This window comes from Scatophagus argus, chromosome 8, assembly GCF_020382885.2.
Source record: "Scatophagus argus isolate fScaArg1 chromosome 8, fScaArg1.pri, whole genome shotgun sequence".
In the NCBI taxonomy this organism is placed as follows: Eukaryota; Metazoa; Chordata; class Actinopteri; family Scatophagidae; genus Scatophagus; species Scatophagus argus.
The window spans coordinates 15,491,049-15,508,574 of record NC_058500.1 but is presented as its reverse complement, the minus strand read 5'-3'; the positions used below and the strand labels follow the sequence as shown (position 1 = coordinate 15,508,574).

Below are 17,526 nucleotides of genomic sequence, written 5' to 3'. Positions count from 1 at the left end.
TTCAAAATGTGCAAACACCCTTACTTAATGAGCAAGTGCTGTGTCCTAAAGCATTTCAACTTTAGCCTGCAGTTCATCTCAGTGAATTTTAATTGGCTCCCTGTGCTTTAGTGTGACATAAGGAGAAGCTCAGTGTTACAGAGTTACAGTATGATTTCTCAGCACCCTTTTGATAAGAAGGGTGTGAGATCACTTTATGGGAAGGGAGGTCTCATTTTAGTTCAAGGAGATATCAAGGGAGATTCTAAATAACAGAATGATATAGACCCACTCATACTCAGTGTATAGTAAGTGCTAAAATATTGCTCCAGCAGGCATAAACACATTAAAATTTAACAGGATCATGATTTTCCATATAACTTGGCTCTTGCCAAAGAGAATGGCTGTCACATATACATACTGTACTACAGGAATCTATGGTATTCACTTTGAAAAAGGTAATCCAGCACCATAGCATGTATCTGCTGAAAAAACACCAGTAAGAAGCAGCATAATGTCAAAAAAGTGTCCCTCCGACAAGGTTAACAGAGCTGAAGCCCAAAATGAGTGTTAAATAATAATTAAAAAATTATTCACAGAGAACTAAATAATTAAACACAGATTTTTTTTAAAGCAGCTCTAACATGATTTAGTTCTTTGTGTTGTTGGGTTCATATAAAGACATGCAATTACTGCTAAGAGTGCTGTAGCTGTTCATTTCTAACACGACAACATTTTTTATTTTTAAATAACTAAACAAAGTGGAAAGTGGAAACAGCAACTTATACTGTTACAAAGACCCAACCCAAACAGTACTCAGATTTAATCCACTAAAGTACTGTATATTTCGGTGAAATTTCACCAGCAAAAAAAAAAAAAACCCAAAACAATTCGACCTCTCTGGTTGTGTGATAATGAAAGAAAGTTGGAACCTCTATGACAGATTGCATCAGCGAATAACAGAGACTCTCATTTCATCTGTTGGTGTCATCAGTCAAGGCTGACAGATTTGCTGTGACGGAGAGAGTGCGCTGCTGCTGCTGCTACTTCACCAGTCAACAAGATGATTCAGTGACGTAAAGCCAAATATGAAAGATAAGTCAGCTGCAAGGCACTGCTTGAATAGAGCGCTTCCAGTCTACCCCTTCATGTTGCAGGGTTGTTTCATTTCTTTCATCCCAGAGCAACAATTAAATTCACTCATGGGCTTAGTTTTCTTCATTTCACCTAATACACTCATATTCAACTCAAACAATCACAGCATTATCATTAACTATAAGCAATGACTACAATTTTTTATTTTATTTATAATACGAGGATAGCAGGTTCTAAGTTGAGAAAGGAGCCCCTTCTCCCTCTCAGGGGATTGAGTCCTTAAAAGCAGCAAGGCCTTGAATACAGGGTGTACAAAAAAAAAAAAAAGAAAAGAACAAAAAAACGTGCAAAAAGAACATGTACAGAAATATGCAAAATGGAATTCATTTTGCCTAATTTTTAATGCATTTTGAGCAAAGTCACGGATAATGGATAAAAGATGAGTAACATTTAAGTGGGAAACTTGTTTGGTGAGCTGCACACACGCCTGGGACGACCAAACACTTTATAGAAGTGAAAAGAACGACAGGGTCACAGGTGACTGAGGCACACAATAACAAAAAATAAACGGCTTGATTAATTCTTTTTATCCGTACTGCCAAAAAAGCATTCCCTCGCTGTGGTGAAAAACTGGCCACATGCTGAAAAGCTAAAAGGATTTGTTCATGTGTTCAGTGTGCAGATAATGCAATTCCTTTCAAACCCTTGTTTCATTAAAAGAAAGAAAAAAAAAATCAGACTTCACTTATATTAACTTTTTATATTGCATCACTGAAGTATTTATTCCATTCATTTCATGTTTTATCCTTTTGTCTTTTCTTGTTATCAAAGCATTTCAGCTGCTTAAGAAAACACATTTTCCTTGTTCTCTCTCATTTGATCTCTGTAATTACTGGACATAATCTATCGCATCCGTAAAAAGACAGAGTGACTGAAGTTGTAGCTTACTGCCTGCATTCTCCTGTTTCATAATTGTGCTTCTATTGTGCTTTCAGGATAGAGTAATAGCTGTTTTCCCTTATCTTGTTTTTCACAATAAACAGTCGGAAATAAATATGGTTAAAATCTTAATCCTAATAAAGACGTGTCAGCTTGTGTAAGTGTAAGCTGTGAGTGTGTATTATATAGCTGTATTTTCTCTAGTAATTTTATTAATTATAGTTGAGGCTTGGCTTGTCTGACAACCTGAATGTTGATGTCTTGTTATCTACAGAAAAAAAGGTCCTGCCATCTATTTTCACGTCTTGTGGTGTGGACTGAACCTCTTTCAGAGTGTCACTACATTTTTATCATTCCATGGTGACAGAAATGTGTAAAACTCAGCTACTCAGCAAGAGTGTCAGATAAAGCTAAGCAGACCATCTACACTAAATATATTCAGTTGACATATCAAGATCTCAAAACACTGAAGGGATGAAACTTAAGGAGGGAGTGCATTATATATTTGCAGCAGTACACTGACAAGACACTAGAGAAAACATCAAAGTCAATTAAGGGTCAATCAACCTTCCTGATCATCACTGTGTGTTGCAGATCTCTAGAGAATAGAAATAATAATAGAAACAGGCCTTCAGTTGTCACACCAAAGTCAAACCTGTGTCTTGCTGAGATTTCCCGAAGCAACACAGTCTCAACCAGCCATGATCCCCCCAGAGGGGGTAGACATGACGAAAAAATCTCCACAGGGATCAATAAAATATCACATAGTTAAAAATGAATTCCCTCAAGCTAACAAGACAGCCACTGCTTCTTGAACTTATAATTCATTTGGCCTGGACTTATGATTTTAATGATGTGATACAGTTGTTGGACTTAAATTCTGATACATTCAGCTTAACAAAAGGCGGATGTTCATGATCTATGCCACATGTTCTGATATTTGCGCTGAAGAGTCATTGTCTCAGAAAGAAATCTACAATGCTGGGTAGACCTTAAATGCTTTTTGGAGAAATGTGTGTCATTGACATTTTTGATGCATTCAAAGGACGAAATGCTGCAGCTTCAACTTTTTCACAAAAGTAGAAAAGCCACGCCAGTTTGGTCAAATTAAATTCCACCCATCTTTGATACTCCCTTTCAGCCATGGCTTCAGAGCAATTTCCTGACCACATATGAACTCCACAAATTAAATACCTTGCTGATAAATGCCCTGCCCTGCAATTCCTCACTAGAAGCTCCCATCTTACCTTCTGAAACGGAACAACAGTCTAATGCAGTTGAGCTGGCGTTTCAAACATAACTGGTTTGAAAGAAGAACTTAAATGCTTCTATGTCAAAGATCCCTTGAAGGCAGCCTGAATCTTCCAAAATGATCAGAAATGACCTATAGTGCCTTAAAGGCTGGAAGAATTAAGATACATTAGCCTCTTCCGCAGTGTCCATTCCCTGTGGAGCCGGGGATATATTCTCCTAACTGAACTGAGGGCCTCCTTTGTAATGGACTATAACAAAGAGTTATGGATATGAGATGTCAAAGGGATAAACTGTGTAGTAGTCAGGCTTCCTCCTCACCAAAGCTACAAAGGAACAGTGAAAGATAAAGATATAAGGAGCATTGGCTGTCTAAAATTCTTTCACCTTGTTCCCTTTTCTCTCAAAGGTTGCCTCGGAGCAATTAAGGTATTGAGGAAATTTGTGGGGTACATAAAATTTGAACAATGTGATATAGTAAACAGACACTTTTCTTCAACCTTATTGGCCGGTGTTAAAGTGAGCTACCGTCTCTAATCTAAAAGCCTCTCCACGGTGTACCAAAAAAACTAAAAGGCTGTAAATGAAAAACATTATTTTAACCACTACAGAAGGATTACATAATTAATTCAGTATATTACTAGGAACTTGCAGAATTTTCTAGTACTGCTTATTTCTTTCAACAGCAATACACATTGTGTATTGACACAACATTAAGAAAGCTGCTGCTGTTGTTGTAGCGGGATTATAAATCGACTCACATTATATGTTGAAGCAATACGTATATCACTTAGAGTAACAATCTTAAACACAGTGGTTCAGTCTAAAGGTAACATTCCTAAGAGCTATAGCCTATATCCATTTAACAATTGCTGGCAATGGTCAGCAGTGAAATTAAATTAGGATAAGCACTTCATGGTTAACCTCATGGCTCCATGTATAAGTGCACTGCAACCTTGTTATAGGGCTATCTTGTTATACATGCCTGGGATATGAGCTGATATCACCATTGCATGATTTCATTAAGTAATCAGATTCGGCCTTGTTCTTAGTTGATTTGTTCTCTCCTGCTCCAGATCCTTGAAAACATTATCCCTGGAAGATTAGAAGGAATTATGGGTATTTTAGTTGAGCCAGTGGGATGGATTAGTGTTGTGCCACAGCTGTAATAGCATTGGTAGCAGCCCCATTTTGATATGGAGGAAATTAAATGCTAACGAGCCAGGAACAGGGGAATAGGTTTAAGAGAAATGCTACAATAATGTCAGTGCCTAACATCTTGTATGCAACTCACCTACTTCAGGGTAAGGCTGTAACTTTAAATCTCAAATGGGGAATCTCGTCTTTATGGTTAAAGCACGTTGCAGTATGGATGCATTTACCTTTCAATACTTAAGAGGCTGATAAATCTGCAGACTGGGCTCTACATTTAGCAGGCGTTTGCAACACATAACCTTGGTGCTGATTCTGCTACTCCACCTCATATAAAACATCCTGTAACCAAGACATCTCGGCCTGGCAGCAGTATTAACAATCAGATCGCACCTTTAGTTTCCCCCACATACTGTCTGACAGGGGGGAAGTGAGATGAGTAAACCTGCTGCACTCCCACTGTGGTGAGGATGAATATCCTAGTGTGTGAGTATGGAAAAGCTGCTGAGCCAGTTGAACAATTAATCCCATATCAAATGAGAAATCTGGACCCCCACTACGTCACCGCATGTGCCGGCAGGTGTGCCTTATCTCCTGCTGGTAAATTTCAGCATAAAATAAAGATGCTATCAAATACAAAGTGAAAATGCACCGAGTGATTTCTGTGGACCACGCTGTGTTTTATACAAATCTGAAAGAACACCTGAAAGTTAACAGTTTCAAAACATACCAACCCAAAAAATTACACTTTGCTTGGTACCTTTCCTGACAACAGCAATTACACGTGTAATAGCACATCAGGGTGTTTCAGTTCATCCCAATTAAATCTTGTTGAATGTTTCAAGCTTGTGAGAGATTCAATGATAAGATGGCTACGTTGTTTAAAATTCCCTTGTACCATTTGCTGCATATCTCCCTAATTGCTGCCATGTGAGAAGAAACAGTATGACCGTGATCAATCACTGACTACAACATTACGTCTTCGGGGGAGAAACGGTTTCTCTTGTTTGACTGACATTTGTTTTTCCATTTTCTTGTCCTCTCGAGCACACAGAGGCATTGAATTGATCTGTACTTCACCTGATTTCTAATAAAACAAGGTGTTGAGCCAGTTCCCCTGGTGTCACCACCACTATCACACAAGAATGTGTGTTGTTCAGCTAACCATTGATCAGTCCTTTGGGGAATTTCACCTGCTTCTTCCTTGTCTCAATGGTAGCCTGGATCATCGTCTGCCTTGTGCTCTAATGACCCTCCAGGCTGCTAATGAGCTGATGGATCAGCCCATCGATCCAAGTGCCGCAGTCTACGAACGGCCAATTACTTCAAGTAAACAGTACAGAAACTAGGTCTGAGCACAGCCAGCAGAGCAAAGTACAATGGAGTTCAGGGAAGAAATGCAGATAGCAGGGGGAAAGTGGTGGAGAGCAGAATGTGTTATGCAATTCAAATTGTATTGTGTCACACTGTGGTTCTGTTCTTTGCAGTTTGTCACCATGAATATCAAGCAGGGAAAAAAAAAATAACAAGTCGATGAAATACTATTCTGCAAGTAAAACAGACAAACTAAGCAATGCTCCCATACACACAGTGCTTACTGCTCCACATAAAGAAACTCGGTACCTGTGGCTTTCTCTCAAGGCTTCCTTCCCCTTCCTCCAAGAAATCACACCCCGAGGAGACATCCTGGGCTTGCATTCGATCAGAACATCTCCACCCTGACGGGCCAGAGTCTGGGCCTTCAACCAGTTCTGGGAGAAATCTGGAGCAATGGCTAAAAGGAAGAGGGGAAAGAAAGAGGATGTAAGGGTTGTGAGGGAGACAGAAGATAAAGAAGAAGAAGACAAAACAGAGCCAAAAAAGTGGAGCAAAAAATCAGGGCAGGTCAGCTCTAACATCCTCTTCTTTCTACATACATCATTTGTACACACACAGACAGAGTGACATTTGGACATGGTACATCATTTTTAAGAAAACATTTTATTTGAAAGAAGGTGGGTTTTTCCAATTCCATTAATTTTCCTTAGGTGAACATTATGCATTAAGAATGAAGCTGTGGGCCTTCGAGACAAAATGAGGGAATGCAAAATGAGAGGGAGGCTTTGTTGCTGCTGCTTTAGGCCTTAATTACTAAGGCGCCGTCGTCTGAAGCTGCTTTGTATGCACACCGACTCAGCAGAAAGCTCTTCAAAGTGAACACGCAGCCTGGCGCCAGTGACACAGCTGAACATTTGCCAATGCATGCTAGTGCACGTGCATACACAGCAACACACTTGGTGCTACATGCACACACTAATTGCACCTCACAGTTATCTGTGTGAAATGCCAGCGTTTCCTCCGTCAGCACAACAGATATTTGTCATATTTGTTTTTCATAATACATGGATTTGTATGAGCTCATCTTCAAGCCAGAAGCCGGAAGGAGTTATAGGTTCAATAAAATTGAGTTAAGTTTTTTGCTACTGCATAATAATACAGATATCATGACGATGGTATGTAAATGATAAAAATCAGAAAAGTTTAGCCATCATAGCACTGTCAGTAATAATGCTAAAATCACACATCAAAGTACAAGTCTGGTGTTTTGTTTCAGGTGAGACAGACTCTTGTATGCAGCTTAACTGGAAAAGCTCTCGTCCAACAGTGCAGTACGTAGTTAGATCACATTAACTTCACATTAGTCATCACATTTGTTTTTCACTTACTTAATCGCATAATTGCATGAGGCATTTCACTTGCTCAATCGCAAAATTTGTTTGCCCATGGCAAGCGTTGCCCTGTCCAGCCCTTCAACACAGCGCTAGCATTCATGGCTACCAGCTTCTTTGTTATTAGTGCCAGGGGGGGACATAAAAAACATCAGACTATGCAAACTGGACTGGTACGTATATCTGAGACATCAGTCCAATATCCAATAAATGAATTACATCAGGGTAATAATAACAATGGCTGTGAAATTACAGAAGAAATTGAAAGCTTAAATGTTGTAATGTTAAGCACAAAAGTGCTGGATGAAAGACAATCAGGAGATTTTTTTTATTTACTTAAATAATAATATATATTACCAACAAAGCAAAAAGTTGCCACTGTGCACACAAATGTCCATCTCCCAGCAAACCCGTCATTTCCTGTTTCCCAGCTGAGGGCTGAATACCAGCATTCAATATGATCACTTGGTTATGAGAGCAGAACTGGGGTGCACTTTCAGGCAAATTACTGATGAAAGAACTGTAAAAACAAATGTTTTTTTCCTTTTTTCACTGAAGCACAGAAGCAAGAGCTGAAACATTTTTTTTTGTGCTTAACTTAAACAGAGGGAGAAGATTGAGTTTTTCCTTCTGATGTGTTTCACAGCTATTTTCGCTAAATGTTGTTCAATAGAACAATGATAAAAATTAGCATTGGGGAAAAAGTATCTCTGTAAAATTATCTTGGTGATTCAACTTGCAAAACTGCAGACTTGTGTAGCAAATGTTCTGCCAGTGTGATTGTGGGTGTAGGAGATAAGGCCTCAAATGTGAACCATTAATCATAGTGCCTCCACCAGGGTAACTGGTATCATATTTATTTTGGCAGGTTTTGTAATTATTCATTATGCTAAATTTAAGTGTATATCATGTACCATCTAAAGAGATGACATGAGAAGAAATCCACTGAAAGTGTTTAAAGAAATCAACAACGTCATGCGTGTTCGGACTTACCTATAACTCTGAGCTCAGCGTTTGTGAAGATTCGGCCATGCTTGTTCTCTGCCACACACTGGTACATACCGATGTCGGCCAGATTCAAGCTGCTGATCGTCAGCACTCCATTATTGGCCTGAACCCTGTCCTGCTTCGGACACATGCGTACACAACACAACATGCATATGATTCACAATGCAATCTGCTGACAACGAACACTAAACAGGTTTGGACAAGGTGAACAGTCAGCGGGAGGCTTGAGTAGATGCCTCTGAAGCAAAAATATGCTCCAGTAGAGCACAAGGTTTACATCTAATCAAGACCTCGTTTGTTCCTTATATATAATATTTAGACTCTCAGTTAATCCATAGTTAATGGAGGCATTGTTAACATCATATTGCATCTCTGTTCTGTCCCATACCCATGCTAATATTTAAATCTAAAAAAACTAAACGACAAAAAGACATATTATGACACATTACTGACATATAAATCATATACATGGGGCGACATTAGCCTTCATTTTAAGCCGCATGTCTGGCCACCCATGTTCGATATAGACCATCTTTTGAGCTGTTTGGTTTCCAGTAACTCCAGAGAGATATCTGGGTCTCCAGCTAGTCGCTAACTGCGTCTGTCTGCTGTTGCTGGGCAGGTGGTATACACCAGGTAATAATTCCCTCTGGTTTCGCACTACAATAACCCCATTAACATCACATGCAGTTATTTGATCCATTGTTAATATAAAATAATGATTAGTGCAGCTAAAAGATAAGTTTGATCAGTTGAGAAAGTAAGATGAAATCCTCAGTGTTTGTCCAAACAGCATGTTAACAGGTTACAGTGACTGGTCTCAGACTCACATGAGCCATTCTGGCCCTTAAAATGCTGTCTGAGAGGCGGCAGTGGATGATGCTTTGTGCAAATCTGACATTAATCCCAAAAAGGGACTGACAACTGTCTATGTAACACCACCATTATATAAACACAGTATAGATTTTAAGCTTACTAGAGACAAGATTTTCTGACATACGTGAGCGTGTCGATTCCACAAGCCTCATAATTCCCTCCAGTCTTGCCTTGTAATTTTAACATCATGTTAATATAATGAACATTCAGCCGGAAAGCTGATAGAGGTGCTCATTTTTACACTTTGAAGATGATTACAGCAATTACAGGTTGACTCATTTGATGTCTGTAATCAGCAAAACAACATCATTACTACCATTCCTTTTTATTTTAGGACACTGTGTTTTGTTACTCTTAAGACTGTGTGCAGCTTACTTAATTTTTAATAGTTTTTCTGTGGATCAACCAAATGGTACTATGTGAACTATTTGAGCTGAATGGAGCATTTGCATTTGTTTAAACTAACCTAACAGTCATGGTCAATGTAATTATTACATTAACAACCATCAAACATAGCAACATCATTTCTCTGCTGACCACAAACTTGGCAGATGTTATGTTGAGTTTTCTGTTTCAGGGCCCATTTTACGTAAAAAATGTGCAAGATACTTTTTTTCTTTTGCTAAAGCTTATAAACAGTCCAATTAGTGGTGTAACTGTATCACATATACTGTGTTAACACAAGAACGTTGCACTAAAACCGCTTTGAGGTGGGTAATTAGAGCTATGCATGGACGTTTTAAGTACCACGATGCCAACTGTGTTCATTCTGATGAATGGCCTGATCTAATTCAAGCTTTAGCCACACTTTTTCTCTCCCCGGGGGAGGGAGTTGATAATTGAAACACTGCTAATTTTCTCTGGTCTTAATAGGCCCACAGTGACTAGATGTAACCCCTCCTATGCTTAACATAGCACTGAAACATTATCAAACGGTGGTTGAAAACAAACCTCTGAGGAATTAGTTAGGAATGAGCTGCAGCACGTCGGCTATTTTGTACTCCTACAAGTATCACAGATGGCGTCAACAAAAAAAGAAATGCTGTTTGTTTAAAAGTAAATACATGCAATTTTAAAAACGCCTACACAGAGTACAGACAGTGATAACAGCACCTGGACAAAGTTCTCTTCCCACTGCTCCTTTTGACCTTTACAAGGTTTGGCACTTCTTTCTGCTCCCCTTTTATAGTTGTGTCAATTTAAGTGTGGCAGCACTCATTGGCCATGCCCTTGATCTTTCCCACTGAGTGTAGCTGGACCTTTTAATGTCACTGACAAAGTAGTCTAGAGGGTCCTGCCACCAGTCTGTCCATCGTCTGGAATCATTACCACGCTGCCACTTGAAAAGACAAGGACTGTCCCTTAACATCAGTCAGTGACACTGCTGAGAATCTTCAAATAGGGCTGCTTCTGACGTCCACTCACACAATGGACACATGCCTGACCTGGCACCAAAGCTGCCGCCAGAGGGGGTCCTGGGTGAGGATTGACGCAGCAGTTTCCAAGTGGAACACAATAAGTCCCTGGGATTTTTTGGCCAGGACTGGACTCTTATATGTGTGTTCAAGGGGAAAGAATGATAGAGAGGGAAGAAGAGCCAAAAAAAAAAAAAGAAACAGAAAAATAGAGAGAGAGAGACGCAGAGAGAGAGCCTTAGCAACTTTGAATAGATGATAGATGGTCCTTTTTTTAGGTTACAGAGTGCAAAGGCCCAGGGGAATGAAAGAGATGAAAGAGATCTGTGTAAGTGCATGGGTCGGTGCCACACTCTGCTACTCTGTACCCACTGCCCTGTTAAAAGCCCTCAGAGACAGAGACTTAGTGGTGGCTCTATCACTACCTCTTTAGCAATGGAGACAAATGGTGGCATTCGTCTACTTCATGGCTACCATTAATTATGCTTGACTCTTTTCTGATACCAGCACTATTTCAAGTTGAGTTGTAAAAAAGGCCAATCATGGATGCTCTGTTTTGTGCCAGTGATGTAGTGATCCTGTTCTTGATTTCAGCCACTGCATCGAGCGTGTGCTACAACAGTCGTCACTCCTCACATGGCAGGTCCCTGACTTTGGAGGTCAAAGGTAGGAAAAGCTCAAAAACACACACTCATGTACGTAACTAAAAATCAAGCTGGTGGTGGAATGGAAAAATACAAGTGGGTGAGTGGGTCCTTGTTTCACCAGGGTGACATTTTGAAGTGACAGCCATCCTCTGCGCCATTTAAATCCCTTGGAGGGGACCCAAAATAAGATGGAGAGAGAGAGGGAAAAGCAGGAGGACAAAGGCTTGAAAGAGAGCTAAGAAAGAGAAGGAGAGCATCACTTCTAAGATAAAGTGAGAGAGGGAAGGAGAGGAAGACTGATCCATTCTAATGAGGAATAACAAATGGCCCCCTTGGCCTTCCTCTCCTTCTCCCTCTCTCTCTACATCGCTGACCTTTGGGTTTGGAAATTGATTTACTGTTGCCGCTGTTGATGGTGGCATTTTGAAAATGGTAACACCCTACCTCGTTAATATAGCCACATGTGCAGAGAATGCGTTACCTTGGCCACCCACCAAAGGAATTTTTAACGATGTTATTTACAAATCAATGCTGGAGATGCACAGGTGGAATGATGTGGTTAAGAATATGAGGCAAACAGAAGAAGTGACCTTTGTCAGCATTTCAAAATTCACAAACAACTGGACAGTCACAAATAACACAGCGAGGAAATGTCCATGACAATGATTAAGATTTGACTGCACATACATAATTTGTAGATAGCTACTTCTGCATTATCATGGCAGGCCATATTGTACAAAACTCTGTAATCTTCTTCACTGCAGGTGTATTGTGATTCAGCTCTCCAATTAAAACACCCCAGATTTCAGACACTATCTCAGCACTCAATCCAAGTTACAGAAAATGAAAACCCACCTGCCCCCTTTAAAGATATGTCCAACAAAACAGCAACAGTCAGATTTTGGGCTCATTACCCAATCCAAACACTATCAGCGACTGTGATTCACTGGAGCTGTTCTTTGTGGGCAGAAAGCACACTCACTCCAACAGCACAATAACACAAAACAAGGCAAACTGCCTAAATGTGAAATACATTTTGGATAAAAAAGCATTTTTCACCTTCCCCGAAGAGAAGAGATTTAATGATAAAATTGAGAATAGCAGATAGGAGAGACTGAGCACTAAATTGTCAAGAGAGTCCCTGGTTGATGACAAGCAGAAAATGGCATCACTTTGGCTTCTTTGCAAAACACATACAAACACCCTCCCCCAACACATACACACACTTTTGAGGCCAAATTTAGTCCCAAGCAAATACAGCCATTTTGAAGTGACATGTTCTTGCCAAGTATGAGCCTTTGACTTGGAACCACGAGTTGCTTTGAAGCAAAATGAAACAAAAATACAATGAATCCTTTAACTAAGATGATTCGGAATCTACTGTAATCTTCTGTAATCATATCATCTTTCATCTTACTCATTAAATTATGTTAATCTTCACCAACTTGACTGCCAGAGGGCTGTTATAATGAAAATAATATTGACTCTCTCCTAACAATAACTAAACCATTTCATTACAAGCCTGTTAGACTCAGCTTTGCAGCTTTCAACAGGTTCAGTGTCTTAGTTGCCAGAAGAACGTTCCACACCTTTATGAGAGTAGGTGTTGATTGAAGTTGAAGAGCACAAATTATTATTTGTTTATCTTCTTTTTCATACCTAGCACAAGTCTCATGGACCCAGACGTACAATATATAAAAAGTATATTTCACTTTAAACTAAATGTTACAGTGAAGTTGGAATAAAATTGGGATGTGGAGCCAGCATGTGATTGCCCAATCTTTATTTGAACTACATGTATGGCTTGGAGATATAGTCAATACTTGATTACCGATGCTAGATGGATGCTGTTGATAGATTATCTGGTAGTTTTTGAGGTAGTAGTGCGGCACAGTGAGGGAACTGTGAACTATTTCCATGTTTGTGTTGCTCAGATTTTTGCTTTTGTCATTAAAAACAACTTCAAAAAAACACTAAGATAAAGAAAAATCCCTTACCTCCATGTGGTCTAGAGGCTCTCCATTTTTCAGCCAGCGGTATGATGGTTTGGGCTTGGCGCTTGCTTTGCATTCCCACACCAGAGTTTCATCAATGGTCTTCTGAACATCCTGAGGCTTTTCAGTCAAGTGAGGTGCAGCTGCAAGGTCACATACAACATACTGTAAATGAACACTTCAGCGCTACACATGTGTTTGAGCATTACCAGTAGGCAGCAGTTTCAGAATAAATCAATGAACCAACCAAGCGGGCAATTAGTTCATTAAGAAAGCATCAAAGGGCACAAATCATAAATCCACTTCCAATTAACCCAAAGCTAACCTCTACCTGAAATATATATGTATATGTATGTCATTCACTGTGTGGTAAAAAGCTAAAAGATGAGCTATTGGATTTGCTACAACCAAGCTATAGCGATGCAAATCTTTGAAGATTCAGGTTTACTGACTGTAATATATTTTTGCGATGCTTACAATGGAAGGGTCGTCATTCTTTATTAACAGCGCATTTAATAACACAGGTTATATTCCCCTTTTTGCTTTTTGAAACATCTGAAATCCATAGAAAATACTTCTGTGGTCCTGGTGTCACATAAGTGACTAACAACTTATCCCTGGCGACAGTACAAGAAGATTTATGGTCCTTATAAATTACCCACATAAATACAGGATGCCCTTCCGGGGTCAAGGAGAATGGGGTAGTTGAGTCAGTCTGTCTGCTTGCCTAGCTGTGTTACTTTGATAATGTAATAATAATAATAATGCAATTAAATTTTATCAATTGAAACAGCCTTTTATCTTATCTATCTCCAGGGACATGAGAGCAGCTGCAGCTTGAACAGTACCAGTGGTATTTTCAGTGTCAAGGACTTCTTAGCAGGATAAAGACTCACCCACATGCAGGGACTAAAACCAAAGGTTTTCCATACAGAAATACAGACACTCCTATCACAAGGTCATAATGTGACTATGAGTGTTAATCTCTTAAAATCAGTCATAAAGTGTTCCATGGAGCTCAAAAGGGAATCAAAGTGTTGTTTGGGGGTGAAGCTGACTGTTTCACCTTGTGTGGAACAGTCAGTGCTTAGAAACCATGTTCCTGTCATCTTGGAAGGAAAAATCACGAAAACATTATATGGGAGAAAAAAATGTCTGGAAGCGTAAAAGATAACAACAGTGTGTTTCAACACTAAAGAAGGTGCTTCTTGCTGATTATTTTTCTTTGTATTTCCTATCTTTGGTAACAGTGCTGCATACATTAATTAAAGTGCATTTTGCTCAGTAAGAAGACTCATTCAAGTAATATTTAAAAGCTTACAGAGAGGAAGAGTTTAGCAGCATCATATAAGAACTGAGATGATATCGTGTTATCAGAAAGCAAGCTGTCTTTATGCTCTTTCCATGAGAAGAAATTGCACAATACACTTATTCAGAAAAAGAGGGTGCAAGACTGAACTGAAAATGCATCACTATGCCGAAGCAAATACTACATGACATCCTGTTAGCAATATTCTAAATTAGACCATCAGAGATAACATAATGGAAAAGAAGACATGATGCAAGCGGCTTCTATACAAAGCGAATGTGATCGCCCATTCAAATGCAGTCAGCTGCTACGGCATGATCTAATTTCATAAATCCCCTGGAACTACATAAGGACAATTAAGTAGGAAATAGAAAGAGAGGCCACCCCTTATTGTTCCTGTGCTTGCATCGGTTGGGTGTCACAAACACCACATCCCCCTATCGATTCTCCTATTCTTCTGCAGAGTTGATGGATGTCCCACAAGCTCCTGTCTATGGCAGTTTAAAATGAGATTACAGATTTTTATCACTTGGCGGCTGGCCAGTCTATGGGGCTCTGAGATGAGACAGGAATTAAATCTTACAAGGAGAAACATGACTTCCACACAACTATAGAGCAGAGAGAGTGTGGTGGCCATGAGACACTGCATCAATAAGGTGTTAGCTACAAGTTGTTGAAAACTTATGACCTTGTTTACAAAATGACCATAATATGATCATACCGTTTTCCATTTTATTAAGACGTCTCAGTCTTGAAAGCCCGGTGCTGTGATGCTACACTGCTCTACGAACAGGCACTTCTCTTTAAAGTGAAGTGTGTTTAATCCTCAGCCTACCTACAGGTACTGTGAGCATTTCATCTTACCCACAGGTGCCGCAAAAAACCCAGTATTATCATATCAAAGGTATCCTCCTTCACAGGAAAGAAAAATCTGGATTTGATGATTTCAGTCAAGCACATCCCTACAGGGCCTTGTGGGCAGACATCATCAACGCATAAACTGCAAAATAATGGAGAAAGAAACCATAAAAATCCTTCATCAAGGGCCATTAAAAGCTTTCTCAGAATATGGGCCGTAAGTCCAGTGTTGGTGAGGGAAAAAATCACCTCTCCCTGAAAGGTGGTGTAAATCTATGTGCTATGGCCCGGTCTTAGCCGCTGGCACAATAAAGAGCTTGTCAGATATGAACTACTGGTAATAGGTTAATTTACTACCGCATTCCACTATATGATGCTGTTATATATGGGTTCTAATAAAAGCTGCAGATTGCGTGACAACAAATTAAACTTTTTGTGAGACTCACAGCAAAGCTACACTTTTATTCTGCAAAAGTTTCAATGAGGCTCAACACCAGTGAACCTCTGAGGCTGTGAATCAACGGGAAGAAGCTTTGGCAAAAGTCTGTAAATGAACATGATATGTTAGGAGGACGACTGACAGGTTGAAGGTATAAAATATACTATGTTCCCAAGACAAGAGGTGTGAAGTAAGGTGTGTTTCAAAGTCAGCGAAAACCATCCCCCTACTCACCATAGAAAGACAGCTTTCCTCTCACTGAGTTTCTTCCTCTGCTGTTTTCAGCCACACATTCATATATCCCCGCATCCTCCTGCTGGAAGTACGGGATTTCTAAAACTCCGCTGGCTTTATTTATGTCCACCTTCCTGCCAAAAGAGGCTCCATCCACTCTTCTCCAGCTGATAGTTGGCACTGGGCTAAAAGCATGAAAATATAACACACAGCAAGGCCACAAAATGAAAAACAAAACAAAACAAAACACCTGAAGATCTGGTTGAAGGCACATAAATGATACAAATTAATAGTGAAAACACTGATAAAGCTTGGCAGTAATCAATCTATTTGCTTTTTGTGTATTCTGGACACATAATAGAATTATTAAATCATTTAATTCATTAAATTAAATTAATTAAAATGTGAAATTTTCTGCTCTCACTGAGCACTAGGTTCTCACATCACCATGCAGCTTCAGTTAAACAACTAATGATGTAGTTATGACTGTGGATTAATAATACACAGTGGGACGTACTTTCCAAGTGCAAAACACTCCAGTTTGACAGTTGAGCTCTTAGCGACAGGAACAACTTCAGGAAACTGCACTTCGATCTTTGGCTCGTATTCACCCATCACACCTACAGTTACGAAGAGAAATACAGAGATGATACCACACATGTCTGAAGGGAATTCTTTCAGCTCACGGCTTGGAAAGGTCAAAAAGAAACAAAATCAAAACAAAGTTTAGGACAAGACTGTGTTAGCTAAAAGAATACATCACTATAACGGGTCCAAAGTCTGAGGAAAAAATATCAAATTGCATTTTTTTTTCACCATTGGTTTTGCGATTTAAATTGCTCTTATTTCGTATATGGCTCGCCCCAGGCCTGTATGAATGATGCAGTTCCTGGATGGCTCATGAGGCCGACACCACTCAGGCTTCTCTTTTCCAAACCAGTTGGCCACATAAACATCACCTTCAATCATCTTTATTAGAGAATAAAAGTATAGCGAACTAACCAAACCACAGTAAAAAGTTTTTCTTTTGTGAGCCAAATCATAGACATAAATGAGCTGTAAATGATTTAAAGTTCCTGGCAGTAGTTAGCTGGCAAATTCAGTTAACTTGCCAAGTTATATCTAATTAAAATCACTGCACCTGCAATGCCTCAAATTTCTATTTCAAAACAAAAACAATTCATCACTCAACTTTATACTCAGTGTATGATAAGTTGTGTAAAGCTGTCATACCATCAACCCGCAGCACTAGAGGAGTTGGTGGACCTTGAACACTGCTTTTGGTGACTGTGTTGGTAACTACACAAGTGTAGTTGCCAACATCAGAGGGTTCCACTTTTGCAATGTAGAGGTTGCCTGTCTTCTGGGAGACAAATCGCCGTGTGTCCTGGATGACAAACGATGGGTACTCATTGAAGATCCATGTGAAGGTAAGTTCTGTGAACAAAGTCAGATATAGGGGGCACAAAAAGACATCTTGAATTTATGCATCATCCATAACCATGTTGAGAAAACGTGTGCTTCATCAGCAGTCTCGTCATTTCAGTGTGAGTGAAGGCCTTCGGGGATTAAGCTACGTAGAGCCAGCCTTCCATGATTAAAAACACAATTCATAATTGAGG

At 39.6% G+C, this 17,526-nt stretch overlaps 1 protein-coding gene across 8 annotated transcripts in view; it reads right to left on the bottom strand.

Moving 5' to 3' along the window:
• Positions 1 to 17,526, bottom strand: part of cntn3a.1 (contactin 3a, tandem duplicate 1) — a 73,299-nt gene that overhangs the window by 15,239 nt on the left and 40,534 nt on the right. For 5 of the 8 annotated variants that reach the window (XM_046396991.1, XM_046396994.1, XM_046396996.1 and 2 more), the window contains 6 exons: positions 17,138 to 17,341; positions 16,422 to 16,524; positions 15,905 to 16,089; positions 13,068 to 13,207; positions 8,118 to 8,250; positions 6,040 to 6,190 (listed from right to left, as the gene is read on the bottom strand). In XM_046396991.1, the coding sequence (XP_046252947.1) occupies positions 6,040 to 6,190; positions 8,118 to 8,250; positions 13,068 to 13,207; positions 15,905 to 16,089; positions 16,422 to 16,524; positions 17,138 to 17,341 (916 nt within the window). The remainder of the gene's footprint in view (positions 1 to 6,039; positions 6,191 to 8,117; positions 8,251 to 13,067; positions 13,208 to 15,904; positions 16,090 to 16,421; positions 16,525 to 17,137; positions 17,342 to 17,526) is intronic. The other 3 variants (XM_046396995.1, XM_046396998.1, XM_046396992.1) reach the window with 2 other exon arrangements.